Source organism: Lichenostomus cassidix, chromosome 19, assembly GCF_008360975.1.
Source record: "Lichenostomus cassidix isolate B80296 chromosome 19, HeHo_3.0, whole genome shotgun sequence".
Classification (NCBI taxonomy): Eukaryota; Metazoa; Chordata; class Aves; order Passeriformes; family Meliphagidae; genus Lichenostomus; species Lichenostomus cassidix.
In genome coordinates this window covers 9,591,812-9,606,584 of record NC_139499.1, presented here as the reverse complement: position 1 = coordinate 9,606,584, position 14,773 = coordinate 9,591,812, and the positions used below count along the sequence as shown (strand labels likewise).

At 42.2% G+C, this 14,773-nt stretch overlaps 1 protein-coding gene across 6 annotated transcripts in view; it reads left to right on the top strand.

Moving 5' to 3' along the window:
• The window catches only part of SYNRG (synergin gamma), a 34,212-nt gene that overhangs the window by 7,193 nt on the left and 12,246 nt on the right, over nt 1-14,773 (top strand). For 2 of the 6 annotated variants that reach the window (XM_085078563.1, XM_085078562.1), the window contains exons 5-15: nt 269-374; nt 632-743; nt 1,902-2,192; nt 2,905-3,132; nt 4,515-4,592; nt 5,295-5,491; nt 5,993-6,277; nt 7,042-7,169; nt 9,152-9,270; nt 9,444-9,506; nt 10,929-11,873. In XM_085078563.1, the coding sequence (XP_084934689.1) occupies nt 269-374; nt 632-743; nt 1,902-2,192; nt 2,905-3,132; nt 4,515-4,592; nt 5,295-5,491; nt 5,993-6,277; nt 7,042-7,169; nt 9,152-9,270; nt 9,444-9,506; nt 10,929-11,873 (2,552 nt within the window). The remainder of the gene's footprint in view (nt 1-268; nt 375-631; nt 744-1,901; nt 2,193-2,904; nt 3,133-4,514; nt 4,593-5,294; nt 5,492-5,992; nt 6,278-7,041; nt 7,170-9,151; nt 9,271-9,443; nt 9,507-10,928; nt 11,874-14,773) is intronic. The other 4 variants (XM_085078568.1, XM_085078566.1, XM_085078564.1 and 1 more) reach the window with 3 other exon arrangements.

Below are 14,773 nucleotides of genomic sequence, written 5' to 3'. Positions count from 1 at the left end.
AGTGACACTTTACTGACCCTTGGGGAATCCTTTCTGAAGGGGAGGATGTGGTTTCTCAGGAGCAGCATCCACTTAGGGCTGAATGGAGTATTGCTGGATGTTCCATTGCCTTTGAAGTGGCTATCTAGATCTGGGAAGAAGTAGGAATATGTGCACCAATCTGAATGTGAGACAGTACAAATGGAAAAATCAAGCAGAAACATGCCATGAATATTCTCATAAAATTGATTTATAGATTTAAAGTTTTTTAAAAATAATCTTTCTTCAGGAAGAGGTTTGAGCACCAGCAGAAATTCTTAGAGGAAGAAAGAAAACGGCGGCAGTTTGAAGAGCAGAAACAAAAGCTGAGACTCCTGAGCAGTGTGAAACCGAAGGTATGACCTGACAGTGAGTGGGATGTTTTCTTTCTTCAGGATTTTTTAATAGCTTTTAGTGGGAGAGTCTCTTTGCTCAACAAGCAAATCACTGGGGAATTGCATGAGACACCAGATTATGTCTTGAAAAACTTCTGGAAGAGTCAGTCCTTTACACACCCTGCCAGCAGCAGGCATTGCTAATTCTGGTACTGAAGGATTGAGAGAAAAATGAGCTGTTCTGTGAATTTTTCAAAATGTTTTCTGTGTTGTTTCAGACAGGTGAAAAAAGCAGAGATGATGCTTTGGAAGCCATTAAAGGGAACTTAGATGGCTTTTCTAGAGATGCTAAAATGCACCCAACACCAGCAGCACATCCAAAAAAGCCAGGTTTGTAATTTTCCTCATTTTCTAACTGAAAATAAAACTCCCAACGTTTGAAATCTTCAGCAGGGGGAACTAATTGCAGCAAGTATTTTTATTTGGTGGTACAAAATGAGTGGATTAACTGTTACGTAAGTCAGATGTTATTCTAGCAACTGTTTGCTTGGTCAGGGTATAAGGGTGAAATATTAGATATCAGCCTTTATTAAAAGACTTGAAATCTTTAAAAGAAAGCCTAATGTGCTGTGCTAAATGTGAAACATCAAGGAAATTGATAAAGCGTTTGTTCTTTTCTAGTCAAAGCATTAATTAATATTTTGCAGAGTGCTTTTGAAGATGAAAAGTACTATTTAAGTGCTAAGAATGATCAAAACTCTGTAAAGACTTGAGTGGAGTGTCACAGCTGACTGACGTGGGCATGGTCAAACCAAGCCTCTGTTCTCAGTAATTACACTTGCAACAATTGCCACTTAAGATTTCTTACAGTCTGTAGTGTAGTTTTTTGAGTGTTTAGCCTGAAACAAAGCTTATCTAGGCGAGCTTTTTCCTATATAAAATTTGTGTCTCTGCTGTGGATTCACTCCTTGATAATTTTACAGTTATTCACTCCTTGATAATTTTGCAGTTACAGGTGGTTTCTGACAACTTGCCTTTGTCTGTAGATTTGCCTGTCCTTCACCAGTTCTGTTAAAATGGGTAACACTGGGAGGGATCAAGCAGAAAATTGTCTACACGAGCAGACATTTCTTTTGTGTCTTATGGTATATTACTGAGTTTCTGTGGATAAAATACTCCTTTGAGACAGAATGTCCCCCTGACAGACCCCATTATGTCCAGTGTGAAATACTACCTCTGGATTTTTTTTGACCCTGTCTGTTTAAAACAGACAGAATACTTTCACAGCCAGTGTTGAGAACCAAGTTTCAAAGTGTTTATATCCTAAAAATCCGGGAGAGAAGATGCGTGGTTGGAAGTGGCTGCTCAGTTTTACCTTGTGTTTGCTACTCTGGCAATGACAACCTTCACATCTGGCACCAAACACATTCCACGCTGCTCCTCCTTGCCTATTTGCTGTGTATTCCCAGTGTTTGCCACTTCTCCCACATTCCCACCCGTGACCCTTTTTCCTCATCACTTTGCCTTGTGTGTTCATTCCATTTGCAGATCATCCCACACCATCCCATTCTGCTGTATCTGTTTCCCATTCTGCTTTTCTCGATGATGAAGAATTTAGTGACTTTATGCAAGGGCCTGTTGAAAGCCCCAAACTGGTGCCTCAATCCACCTCTCAGCCTTTCCATCCTGCCACTGAGGCTGGGCAGCTGCTTTCAGAGAGGGCTGTGCTCCAACCTCTCTCTCCAGCCCAGGCTCCAGTGTTATCCACCCTGCATGGTACAACTGGGCAGGTTCCTTATTTTCCTACCTCTGCATCTTCATCCAATACCCATAAAACAGGTAACTCTAAAGTATCTTTTTTTTTCATGTCACCTTCTGAGCTACACAGAGTTTTTACTTATTTTGGTGGGGTTTTTTTTTCAGTCTGGCTGGAAGCAATAATATGTAGGCAATTAAGCAGAAACCTGCTGATCCATGGGAAAAGATGATTTAAATCCCCTTCTCCCTTTCCTTAGAACTGCCTGCAAAAGCAAGTCATGTGTGGATCCAAATACTGCTAAATACACATATTCCTGATCTTAGGTGAACTAAATCTTGTGTTCTAGCATCTTCCTAAGTCTGTGTGGTAGAAAAAGACACAGTTGAGATGGTGGTATAAGAAATAATGATTATGCTGCTGTGGAGCACTTGTGTGCTTCCTCCCTTGGAGGCTGAAGGGATGTTGGTGAGATGAAGAATTTTGGAGTTGTAAGTAGATGCTGGGCACTTCTGCTCCTGATGCCTGGATGATTATGCAACAGTAATCCTAATACAGGAACAGTTTAATGTCTTCTTCCTCTTACTTGTCTTTTGCTTGTTGTGTTTGTGGTAAGTAAAGGGCAGAATTGGGCTCTGAAAGTGTTTCAAGAGGATGATGCTGTTGGTCTGAGCTGGGACAGATCATCTCTAACTCACCAGTGGTACCAAAAGTACTTTTCCTTTGGAAAGTGTGGAATTGCAGTCTGGGCAGTTCATAACAAAGTATAAATAATTCCTCCCGCTGTTTATTCAGGCTCTTCCTTGGAGGAGAAAGCCTTAGCTAATGGCTCAGATGAATCTGAACAAGAGCAAACCAAACTTAAAACGACTGAAGTTGGGCACAAAGCCTCGGCTGCAAGCCAAGCCCATCCCAGTCTCACCAGCAGTGACTGGGATGTTGTAGGTGGACATGAAAGTGGTCCCACTGCTGCTGCAGAGGTGCACAAGGCTTCAGAACAAAACAGAGCAGTTGAAGAGTGTGGTGAGCAATCCAAACATTTGACAGAATTTCGATCTAGTGAGATGCTGCTTGGTGCTAACGCTCTGTTCACTAATTCCAAGGCCAACCCTGCGTAATTTTGCTCTGAATGCCTGCTTGAATAATATGTCAGTGCCTCCTGCTCCTTGCTCAAAGTGTAACTGCCATGATTTTGCTCTGAACTTTCTCCATGTGAGTTTATTGTTGCAATCACCTTTAACACATTTGTTTAATCAGGTTTGCTGTTTTAAAATATTCTGTCCTGTCTTGGGAAAAAAGAAGTCGTGCTCTCCAAAGATATTTAAAAAAAAACTATTCAGGGAAAGTTACCACTAAAGATGGTCAGTGTCATGGTGGGTTTTAATCTTTTAACCTTGAGGGGATAAAACAAGTTAATACTTGTTTCTCAAGTGTTTGCTGCTTGTACACTTTGTGTCTAAAACTACTTGTGCTTTTGGGCTGAATATTCAAAAGATGTTCTAGAGGAAAACTTAAAGCAAGATTTTGTTGCAGTTTGGATTTTCTTAAAACTGTTGACTGAGTAGGGAAGGGGGTTAAAACTGAAGAATAATGAGACTTGAGGAAGTAGCAAATTTGTTTTACTTGGTTGATGAAATGGAAGGAATTGCTTATATTAAAATGTGCTTGGAGGTGTGGGGTGATTAGAAATTAGACTGCAGTCAGGAGGGAATCCATGTGGAAGATGAGGAGATGCAAGGGCACTGGGAAAGACAATGGAATCTGAAATGATGCTGACTTTGGTCAGAGCTCCATCCAAGATGAGAATAAAATCTGCTGAGGGAGACTGAGGGGAAGAGTCCACACAGTGGAGAAGGAAATAACCAATTTGCAGGGAGTGAAGTGTGGCAGATCATGGTATGAAAGCCTGTAGAAGTGAAGGTGGCTGTGGTGTCCCCTGGAGCTGAAGACTGGGAGCCATGGATGTGGGTTTGTGGATGTGGGATATGATCTTGCTGAGGGGGAACATTGTGGGCTTTATGGTAGCTATGGATTTATTTATTCCACAAATAGCAGGGACTTGATGGGAAGCTGAATTTGTTGTGACACAGAACTGCTGCTGTGAAACTTTAAGACAGTGAGAGCTTAGGTTCTGTGCATGTGGATGTTAAGAGGGAGGCACATGAGGAGCTCCTTATTTCATTACATGTGTAACTATAATCTTATATTACTGCCAAATCATTCTAATTATTATTTCATATCTCTGCAGTATCTATTTTTCCTCTGAGCACAGTGATTCCTATCTGAAATCTTTGCCTGAAATGCTTAATGATGCTGACCAGCTGTGGTCTAGTCTCTTAACATCATTGTGCTCCAGCTCCACATCCTAATACAACTGTTTTTCTTACTGAATGAAATACCTTTAGGAGTTGGAGTGTTCCCTCCCCAGGACCCCATCCAGCAAATGATGCCTCCCTGGATTTACAACGACAGCTTGGTCCCAGGTAAGGCAAGCAGTGGGCATTTGGCCAGGTGGGCAGTGCAAGGTGTGAATATATCTGTGCTCGTGTGGATTTATTGATCAAAGCCTTACTCAATCATCAGATGAATCCTGGGTCTTTGATTTGTTACATATTTATGGTGGCTTTATCTGCGTTTGAAGAAATAGGGGTTTTATTTGAGCATGTTAACAAATTCTAGATTAAACATTTATGGCAGCAGCTTATCCCAATAGAGGTTGCATTGCTGATAATGCTGCTTCCATGGGTATTCTGGTTTTTGGCGTGTCTTGTAATTAGGCAGGCTCATTTCTGAAGGCTATTTGTCTTCTATGTGTAAATAACACAGTGAATAGAAAATGAAATGCTGTAGTAAATATTGATTACACTGAGGTTTAAATACATAAAGCTCTTAGAACTATCTTTTTATATGGGTTATCCTGCAATTCCATTGAAGAAACGTGGTTTGAAATGCAACACTAAGTGTATTTTATATAAAATATTTCTCTGCTTTTGCTAAACTTGTCTGTAAAGATGATCCAATTACACATTTAGATGAAACATGATGATACAGCACAATGCCAGAATGCTATTGCTTTACCTTACAGAGTGTTACTGGTTTGATACTGTGTTGAGTTTGAGACAACATAGAAAAGCAATATTATTTGAAAATAGCAGTTGTCACTAACACTGCCTTCCTCTCAACAGATCTGTATAAGAAAATCTTAGAAACCACTTTGACTCCTGCTGGAATAGACACAGCTAAACTCTACCCCATCCTGATGTCGTCAGGACTGCCCAGGGAGACCCTGGGGCAGATCTGGGCTTTGGCCAACCGCACCACCCCCGGCAAGCTCACCAAGGAGGAGCTCTACTCCGTGCTGGCCATGATAGCAGTGACTCAGGTGTGCCTCTCACCTGGCAGCTCCCTGGGAGCCTGCCCTGGGCTGTGTGTTAGCACCAGTGCCTGGCTGGAGCAGGAACTTCAGTGGGATTAGAACTTTATCAATTTCATCACTTATATTTGAGCGACTCCTTTAGTGTCAGTTGAAGTTGTTAGATACGTATGCATGCATTTTGTAAATACATTTTTAATACCAAATGCAGCAAGCGACAGGATAAGAATACATAGCCTCAAGTTGTGCCAGGGGAGTTCCAGCTGGAACATCAGGAAGAATTTATTCATGGAAAGGATTATTAAGCATTGAAAGGGGCTGCTCTGGGAGGTTCTGGAGTCCCCATCCCTGGAGGTGTCTAAGGAACGACTGGATGTGGAAGGTTTACTGGGAGCTTGACCAGTGGCTTGGCTGTGGTTTCAGTACCACGAGGTGGAAACTGGAACTAAGAGCACAGCACTGCCTTTTATCAATGCTGCACGTGTGTTTGTCTGCTTGTTGTCTCTGCAGAGAGGGATCCCTGCCGTGAGCCCTGACGTGCTGAACCAGTTTCCAGCCGCGCCTGTCCCCACCCTGTCCGGCTTCCCTGTGCCACTGCCCGGCGGGGTGAGCCAGCCCCCGCTGCTGCCCGCGGCTCCCCCAGCCTCCGTGGGGCTGGGCATGGGGCCCTCGGTGATAGGCATGAGCATCCCGGCTCCAGCCCCAGCCCCAGCCCCTGCTCCAGCCGCGGCTCCAGCGGGAGGAGCTGCAGCACAGCCTTCCGGAGCCTTCCTGCCCTCCTATCCACCTGGCCAGGTGAGCTGCTCCCCCTGCCTGGGAAACCCTCCTTCTGCAGAGGGAATCAGCCTGCCACTTCCACACCTACACGGTGTTTTTTTGTCACTTTCAGTAAATGGCAAAAAAACAGAGCTGCAATCCAGCATGGGATGTCTGAAAACATGAAGTGGCACCGAGAGAGTTCTTTTATTTTTTTCAGTTCTTTCTGGTGGCATTAGAAGAGCAACAAAAGTGTTCTGTATTACAAAGAGGATTTTAGTTGTAGTTAGGATTTTGTAATGTACATGAAATGGAATTTTAGGTTAAACAGCACAACAGACTCTTAATAGCTGGTAAAGTAGGAGTTTTCAGGAGAAGCTCAGAACTCTGAAAACCTTCAGTTTACAAGGGTAAATCATGTGGGGGATAAATTTGCTGTTTGCAGATGTGGTTCATCCTTCAGAAAATACTTCTCTTGGTGCTATTAATTTTAAATTATTCATTGATTTAAATTATTAATACTTGTTCTGTATTAAAAGATGACATGGCTATGATCAATAACACATTTGCTGTAAAAGGAATAGAGCTCCTTACTCACCTGTTCTTCATTCTTCTCCCTGTAATCCTGTGTGTGTTTGAATAGGGTGAGGTGCAGACAGAGTGGAAATGCTGATGACACTTGTGTTGAAAGATTCTTTTCCTTATTTTTTCCCTCTTAATCACACTGCTCCCAGCTGCTTTCATGCTGTATGACAATTTGAAGAGCCAACACCATAGCAATTTACGTGTTGTTTGTAACTCAGGTAGTAAAACCAGAAGATGATGACTTCCAGGAGTTTCAGGATGCCTCAAAGTCTGGCTCCCTGGATGACTCTTTCACTGATTTCCAGGGGGATGCAGCCAAGGCAGGCAGTTCACAGCACCGGAGCAGGTACCAGATCTTTGTTATTTCTGTCCTTTCTCTGGCCAGTGCCTAAACTTTTGATTCATGACTGTAAATCTCAATAGAAACCTCATTCAGACTCCAGCAATCCTGGCTTTTCCTTTGGGAGACAAGATGTAATTCTGGATTAGGCAGGTTTTCTATTACAAAACAAATAAGCATGTTTTCCTCCCTTTGATAGTTTACAATTAACCTTTCAAGGTCTACAAAGACTACAAAATTTTGATGTTCTTTCCTCTTTATGCACCTCCCAGGTGTCTAATTGTAGGCAGACACATTTTCTGAGTAGGAACTGGCTGTTCTTAGTGGCAAACAGAACTCTGAATTCCATGTGAGCCCTGAGTACCAGGTGCTTCCTCAGCAGTGACATCAAATGGGGATGCTCAGCCCAATTGTTCTGTTACACTATGACAAATGGCTTCTGTGTAAGAAATTTAATTTTGCTGCTGTTATAGAGTTCCAGAATGTTTTGGATTGGAAGGGACATTAAAGATCATCTCTTCCACCCCCTGCCATGGGCAGAGACACCTTCCATTAGACCATATTGCTCCAAGCCCTGTCCAGCCTGGCCTTGGACACTTCCAGGGATGTCAGTCAATGCCACTGAAGATGGATCTGAAGATGCTGATTTAAGTATATCTTGTGTTAGATGTCATTTTGCAGCTGAAGCTAATCTGTTACTGAAAGTTTTGACAGAAAACTGTTTGTAAATTGCACAATGGGAAGTAGAGGATCATAAAAAAATATTTCAAAAAATGGTGTTTCTTTTTCACTGCAGCAATTCTCTTTATTCAGTTGTGAAAGCGTTCAGTTTTGAACAAAATGTTACAATGAGCTATAATCTAATTGCTTATGGAGCTTTATTTAAAAAAAAAGCCATCTGTGGAGTACAGCTGATTAACCATTCCATTTGCCAAGATTGCATATCTAATAGCCTGCTTTGCAGGGATGGGAAATTTAATTATATTACCATAAGCTCTATTTTTTTTTGCCTTTGCACTGTCTGTCTGCAAGCATCACAGACCAGCATCAGCACATGTGTGCAAGTGCTTCGTTTGTGTGTTGCTTGTAGGCTGCTGATAAGGAGATTTAAATGGCTCTGGAAAGATTCTTGCTCCAGGCTGAAGCATGCAATAGAAATTCATTCAGGTTTTCAATGTGAATGACACAAACTAGAGGTAAAATGCATCATTCATATGTAAAGGATGTTGTTGTGTGGAGCTGCCAAGGTCTGATAACAGGGCTTGTGTGGAGGGCAAGCAAAGCTCTCTCCTAAATCTTTCCAGCATTTGCTAACAAGGTGTTAGGTTGTTGTGGCAGTTTTGCTGGATGAAGTAGAGTGTGTTTATGCAGAAAGACTTGCTTGTGTAACTGTGGACTAATCCTTATTTTGCTGACTAGATACCTGCCTAAACTCACTGACTGGCACAGACAGAAATTCAAAGTTATTCTTTCCTTCCTTTGAAAAGTGATTCCACTTTATTATCTTAATTTTGTGATATGTAATGAGACATAATCAGAATTAGGTAAGATGAAAGTATGGAGCTGTCAAAATCTCATGCAGTTTTAACTCTTCACTGTATTTAGTTCTGTCAGGGAATTTTCAAAGGGATGAATTAAGCAGGAGTGATTCCTGGGGTGTGTCTGTGTGCTTCTTCTCTCCTGGGCTGTGAATTCCTTGGTCTAAAGTTCTGGAGTGTTCTGTTCATGGTTTTGATAGAAATGAAAATCAAGAATGGTGCAAATTGACTTCTGACGTAAAGAAATATGATTAGGTGAGATAAAGTGGGAATTTACCCAGCTGAGGTCGTTCACATCAAGGGCTGGATTAAGCACTCATTAAGGCATAAGCTTAGGTTTAGGAACCAAATTCTGTAGTCATAAGAAGAGGCTTCTTTGAGTAAAACCTGGAAATGTAGATTTCTTATGGATATATTAAGGAACTTTGCTTTTATCTCTTTTGTTTTTAGTGTTCCTTCTTTACTAATGCCACTCCCAGGTAATAAGCCGCTCTCACCAGCTGATAAATATGCTGTGTTTAAAGGAATGGCAGCTGAGAAGCCTTCTGAGAGTGCAGCTGCTTTTGGAGGTAAAAGGACAAATACACAACCACTATGAGCAATGTATTGTAATATTTCATATCTCTTCTTTTTGGCATTGATAAGATATTAATATTTAAAAATCAGAGCAATTAATATAACATTTACTGTAGGGATTCGTAATATCCCTGTGTAAATGTATTTATTTTCTCCTCTTCTCCAGATGGAGGGGACAAGTACAGTGCTTTCCGGGAATTAGAGCAACCAGCAGAGAGCAAATTCTTGGGTAAGCACTGGGAGTTTAACATATTTTCATTATCATTTTTAGCATTTCTCTGTGAGCTGCAGAATTTCCATCGCTGCAGTTCTAAAATAATGGTGGTGCTGCTTCTCTAAAAAAACGTGGTAGCAAGTAGCTTGAAAAAACAGGGCACTGTCCCACTGGAACAATATGCTGATGGTATTTCTGGAAGACTGGCATCTCCTCTGGGTGCTCCTGAGTTTTATTTTAAAGCAATGATGTGGTTGGAATTTGTTTTAAGTAAGGAGTCATTCATTTGTGAAACCCCTGTGGTGTTTTGTGAGGTTCTCATGCTCAGAACCTCTTCAGGATTAAATGCTTGCAGTAAAATGAAATAACATTTGATCTCTTTCTGTACATGTTCTAAAATATAGAAAGCTGCTGTATTTGCCTGCTGTCAAGGTCTGACCACTCTTAACCCTTTCACCAGCTTACATTTCTAATGGAAAAGTTTGCAGTTCTTCAGTAAGTTTAGTTTGCTGTGCTGTTGTAGTTTTGATCAATGAGTAGCAATTTCAGGAATATTTTATGTTGTTGCTGAGCCAAATGAATTAGTTTGGAGGGGAGGAGAATGGAATGGTCAGGTGTAGTTGTGGTCCTTTACTACCATTATGAAGAGTATTCTTTTACATCTTGATTAAACTAATTTAAAGTATGACACTGTGGGGTATCTTAAGAATGAAATGCTAGTGGTGTACTAAAATAGAAAAAATCTGTTTATTGGACACTTGTCTTAAAGTAAGCATCAATACTTTAAAATTACAAGTAGTCCAGGTATGTACATGCTGGTGAATGGGTTAAACAATGTTTTCATGTTCAAAAGAAGAAAGTTATAAAATTAGTACACCAAAATACTTAACGTAAATTCAATGAAAACATTGTTACCTCATGTTGGTTTTGTCTCAGCCCTTTGATGTTCCCCCCTGAAAAAGCTGCAATATTTCAGAGGGAGGAAGAGAGGAATTGCTTCTGTAAAAAGCAAATACTGTATTGGTAAAAGTGAAATTCAAAATTACATTCATTGCTTGGCAAACACGAGGAGGATGAGGTGGGGAAAAGAACTTGCATGGAGGCCAAATAAGGCAGTATTGATCTCCTTTTGAATCTATTTGTCATGGTGTATTTTGATATTAACTCAGTGTAAAGGGAGTTTAATATGACTTTGAGGCTATTTGAGGGAATTAAGTGTTTGCTGGAGTGAAAATTAGAATCACTGACCTTGACACTTGTGTGGTTCATGGAAGTTGAGTTTGCAGTTCTGTGTGCGTCCTGAGGTCTTTAATTTAAACAGTTTGCATAAAAACCTTTTGACATTGCATGAAACAATGTGCTTGCTTGCACGGTGTGAGTATGCAGTGTTTGTTGTGCAGCGTTTGACTGTTGTTTTCTCCCTGTTTGCATTCCCAGGAGATAACCTTGCAGAGTTCAAGCCCGCAGGAGCCGACGATGGTTTCACAGATTTCAAAACCGCTGACAGCATCTCCCCGTTAGAGCCACCCTCAAAAGACAAAACCTTCCCTGCAGCCTTCCCTCCTCTGCCTGCTCAGCCAAAACAGCCAACACAAGCCAAGACCCCTTTGAATCTGGCAGACTTGGAGCTCTTCTCCTCTCCTGGAGAAAACAAGCAGCCATCCTTTCCACCTGCGTTCAACACCTCAAAGCCGAGCTCCCTTCCCCCACCACCCCTCCCATCTGCCTCTGCCCAGCCAGCACCCAGCAAAACTTCAAGCTTAGCTGATGACTTTGGAGAGTTCAACCTTTTTGGGGAGTTTTCTAACGGCGCCTCAGCCAGCGGACAAGATGACTTTGCAGATTTTATGGCGTTCAACAACAGCGGGGGGTTTTCCGAACAAAAACCTGATGACAAATACAATGCACTCAAGCTGGAGGCTGGGCCTGCTGCTCAGGCTGGCACCTCTGCCAGCACAGTGAAGGGTGGGCAGGGCTCTGCCACCACTGCTACGCCCACCAAATATGACATCTTCAAGCAGCTGTCCCTGGAAGGCTCCGGCGGAGGCTTCGAGGAGGCAAAGGACAGCGTGCTCTCCTCGGTGAAGAGCGATGATGACTTTGCTGACTTCCACTCCAACAAGTTTTCTTCCAGCGGTGCTGAGAAGTCGCTGGTGGACAAAGTGGCAGCTTTCAAGCAGGCCAAAGAAGACTCTGCTTCGGTGAAATCCCTGGATCTGCCTTCCATCGGCGGCAGCAGCGTGGGCAAGGAGGACTCCGAAGACGCGCTGTCTGTTCAGTTTGACATGAAACTGGCTGATGTGGGAGGAGATCTTAAGCATGTCATGTCTGATAGCTCTTTGGATTTGCCAACAGTTAGTGGCCAGCATCCACCAGCAGCAGGTGAGGAACTGGTTAGATTGCTCTGGTAACGTAGGTGGTGCAGATTTCGTGTTCTCTGTGCTCAATTACAGTATTATGCACTCGTCTTTCAGTAGTGGAAGACTCCTCAGTGTGTGTCCCCGCCAGCCACGGCCCCTCAGCAGGGCACTCCTTAGTTTTTTGTCTTAGAAGACTATAAATATAAATAGCTGGAACGGTTTGAACTCCAGGCCAGTTTATTTTTGAGATTTAACATCACACTGGTACCTGTTTGCTATTGGCACTTAAAGGGACTGGAGTGGAAAATATTCCCATGCAAACAATGTCATTCCATTTATATCAGCAAGATGATGGCAGAGTCTCACTTTAATCTCTTGTTTTCCACAAAGCATTTGGCTTGGGGACTTCCCCTGCTCGGCACTTCCCAAGGGTCACTAATTGGGGCTGTTAATGAGAAGCTGACCAATCACCAACACCAGTGCATTCCCCTTCCAGTGGGGCTCAGTCTGGGTAGCCAGGATTTTGCAGGACTGCAGTTTCAGAGTATTTCACACACCTTCCAGTGTTAAATCCCTCGTGGGAATCATTGTGCCAAGGGGCTGTGAGTTCTGGTCTCATGACTGGGAGCTCTTGGACCTAAATTTTAACAGTGGGATTTTTACTTTATCCTTATCAGGTTTCCACCTTCTTTAATTCCCCTTTATGACAACATTCCTGAGGGAGTGAACTGACCATCTCTGACCTGATCACATATCATAAAACAAATTTCCCAAGTGTCCTGCTTTTTCTTTTCATATATACATAGCAGATAAGCTGTAGTTAAATGTTCTCTGGCCTTCAACAACACGGGAACCATTACTGTGTTCTAGGACAAGTTTTATGCAGTCAAAGGCTTTTTGAACAAGGGGAACATACAAACTGTAAACGTAAAAGCTCTTACTGCAAGAATTGGTTATTGCCACATGAAGTATTTCTTCCATTTTTTGCAGATATGGGTAGAGAAAAAATATACAGTACTGTAATTTTGCATTATATGATATTTTTAAGTAGGGGAGAGAATTAAGTTGGCAACTTTGACGTGGAAGATACTCTCTAACAGGGTACAAAATATCAGGAATAATTTATTAGCAAAGACATTTAATTTTCATATTACTGCTTGGGAAAATTCCAAGTTGAGTGAGCTGTCAAAACGTAGCACCTACAGTGTATTCTTGAATGTTTACTTTGGGTTTGAAAGCACTTTTTCCTAATATTTTTCTAGCCTCTTTTGGTGGTAGTTTGACTTCCGTAGCTCTTTACAGGACGTGTGCTTTTGCCACAGCAATCTGTGATGAATAATTGCTGTTTGTGGCAGGAAAGCCTTTTTTTTTTTGTTTGTTTAAGGGGGTTAGCCCTTCATGTGCTTGTTGCTAAACTTTTGAACTCTGAAGTATTAATTAGAAGCTATTTTTATTAAACTTATACAAGTCTGTATTCTCCTATGGTGCCAAGTTAGATGTTATTCCAAAAGGGAGAGTTTTGCTCCATTTAGCTGTTTGGATTTCGTAGCAGGACGTGCTCTGGACACTCTGCTACAAACACTCCTGTGCTCATGTGCTCCTTTCTGTGTGTTTGATGCATTTCAAGCTGTGAACTGCTGATGCTCAAGTCCTTTTATTTTTTTTCCAGTTTACATGAATTTAAAAAGCAGATTTTTTTGCCCCCCTCATCATTTCCTTCAATCCGTAAATCTAATGTCAGAAAGGGACAGAATCCCTTTGGCACCTCCCTGCTGGGAAATGGGAGACTGTCCTGGGGAGCTGCATGTCTGCACATCTGTCTGCACATCTGTGTCACATCTGCAGTGGAACAGCAGCAGGACAGAGGTGCTGAGAGATGATTTGACTTTGTGACGTTCCCACACAGAGCTGTTTGTCCCTTGGCTGTGAGAATTGGCATTTGTAGCTTCCAGGTATGGGCAGGTAGGTGCTGATGATGGGAATTAGAGAGAAATCCCTGGCTGGCTTCCCATGCCAGGCCCTGTGGTGTCTGAGGATTGAAAGCTTTCCAGTTTTGCTCTCTCCAGAGGGGATACAGTCTCTTTAAGCTTGGCTCTAACTCTGCGTGGAAGGTTGATGATACTAATGTTGCCTGATTTTCTCTTGCATAATTCCGTATAACCCTTTGAGCACTGGCTGCATGCTGTTAGTTTGAACCAGGCTGCTTCTTTGACACCAAATTTCCGTTTCACTCCGAGTTGGAAGCATTTGAATGAGCACCTTGCTCCTGCTGGGTGAACCTGAGTTGTTCTTCCTGCCAAAGGCTGCAGCGAGAGGAGCTCTGCCCTCAAAGGGTTATCCACCTGCTGCACTGACACACCTGTAAAGTACCTTTTTCTTTGGCATTACTGGAGATCTCTGTATATTTTAATCAACTTCAGGGTTTTTTTGCTGCTTTTTTCTAATGTCTGATTTCAACTAAACATTTCCTGTGTGAATGTGCCTTTTCAGATCTGCTTTGATATCTCTCTTCTGCAAGTATTGACCTGCATGCTTTACTCTGATACCACCCTTCTGAGCTCCTCTGTATCACTATCTTTTGTGATCTGTAAGTCCTGCTGTGTTAATAAATATTATCTTGGCATATTTTGAAAACGTGGGGATGTGTGTGATTTGTTGCAAACCAGCAATGTATTTTTTTTCCTCAAAAATACAAAATTTAAGTTCTGGTATCCCCTTAAGGTGGTGGGCACCTTTCTCTGGCAGAGCAGGGTGTGGGTGAGCTTCTGTCTCCTCTTCCAACGCTTTCACCTCACTCCCTGTGACCTTCTGAATCTTTACATGTCAGCCTAAATAATCTTTTTCCAAAGATCTGTGTTTGAGAGGGATAAAGTGGAGGGAATGTGTGGTGGCAGAGTTGTTTCTGTGAGTTGGAACTGAAAA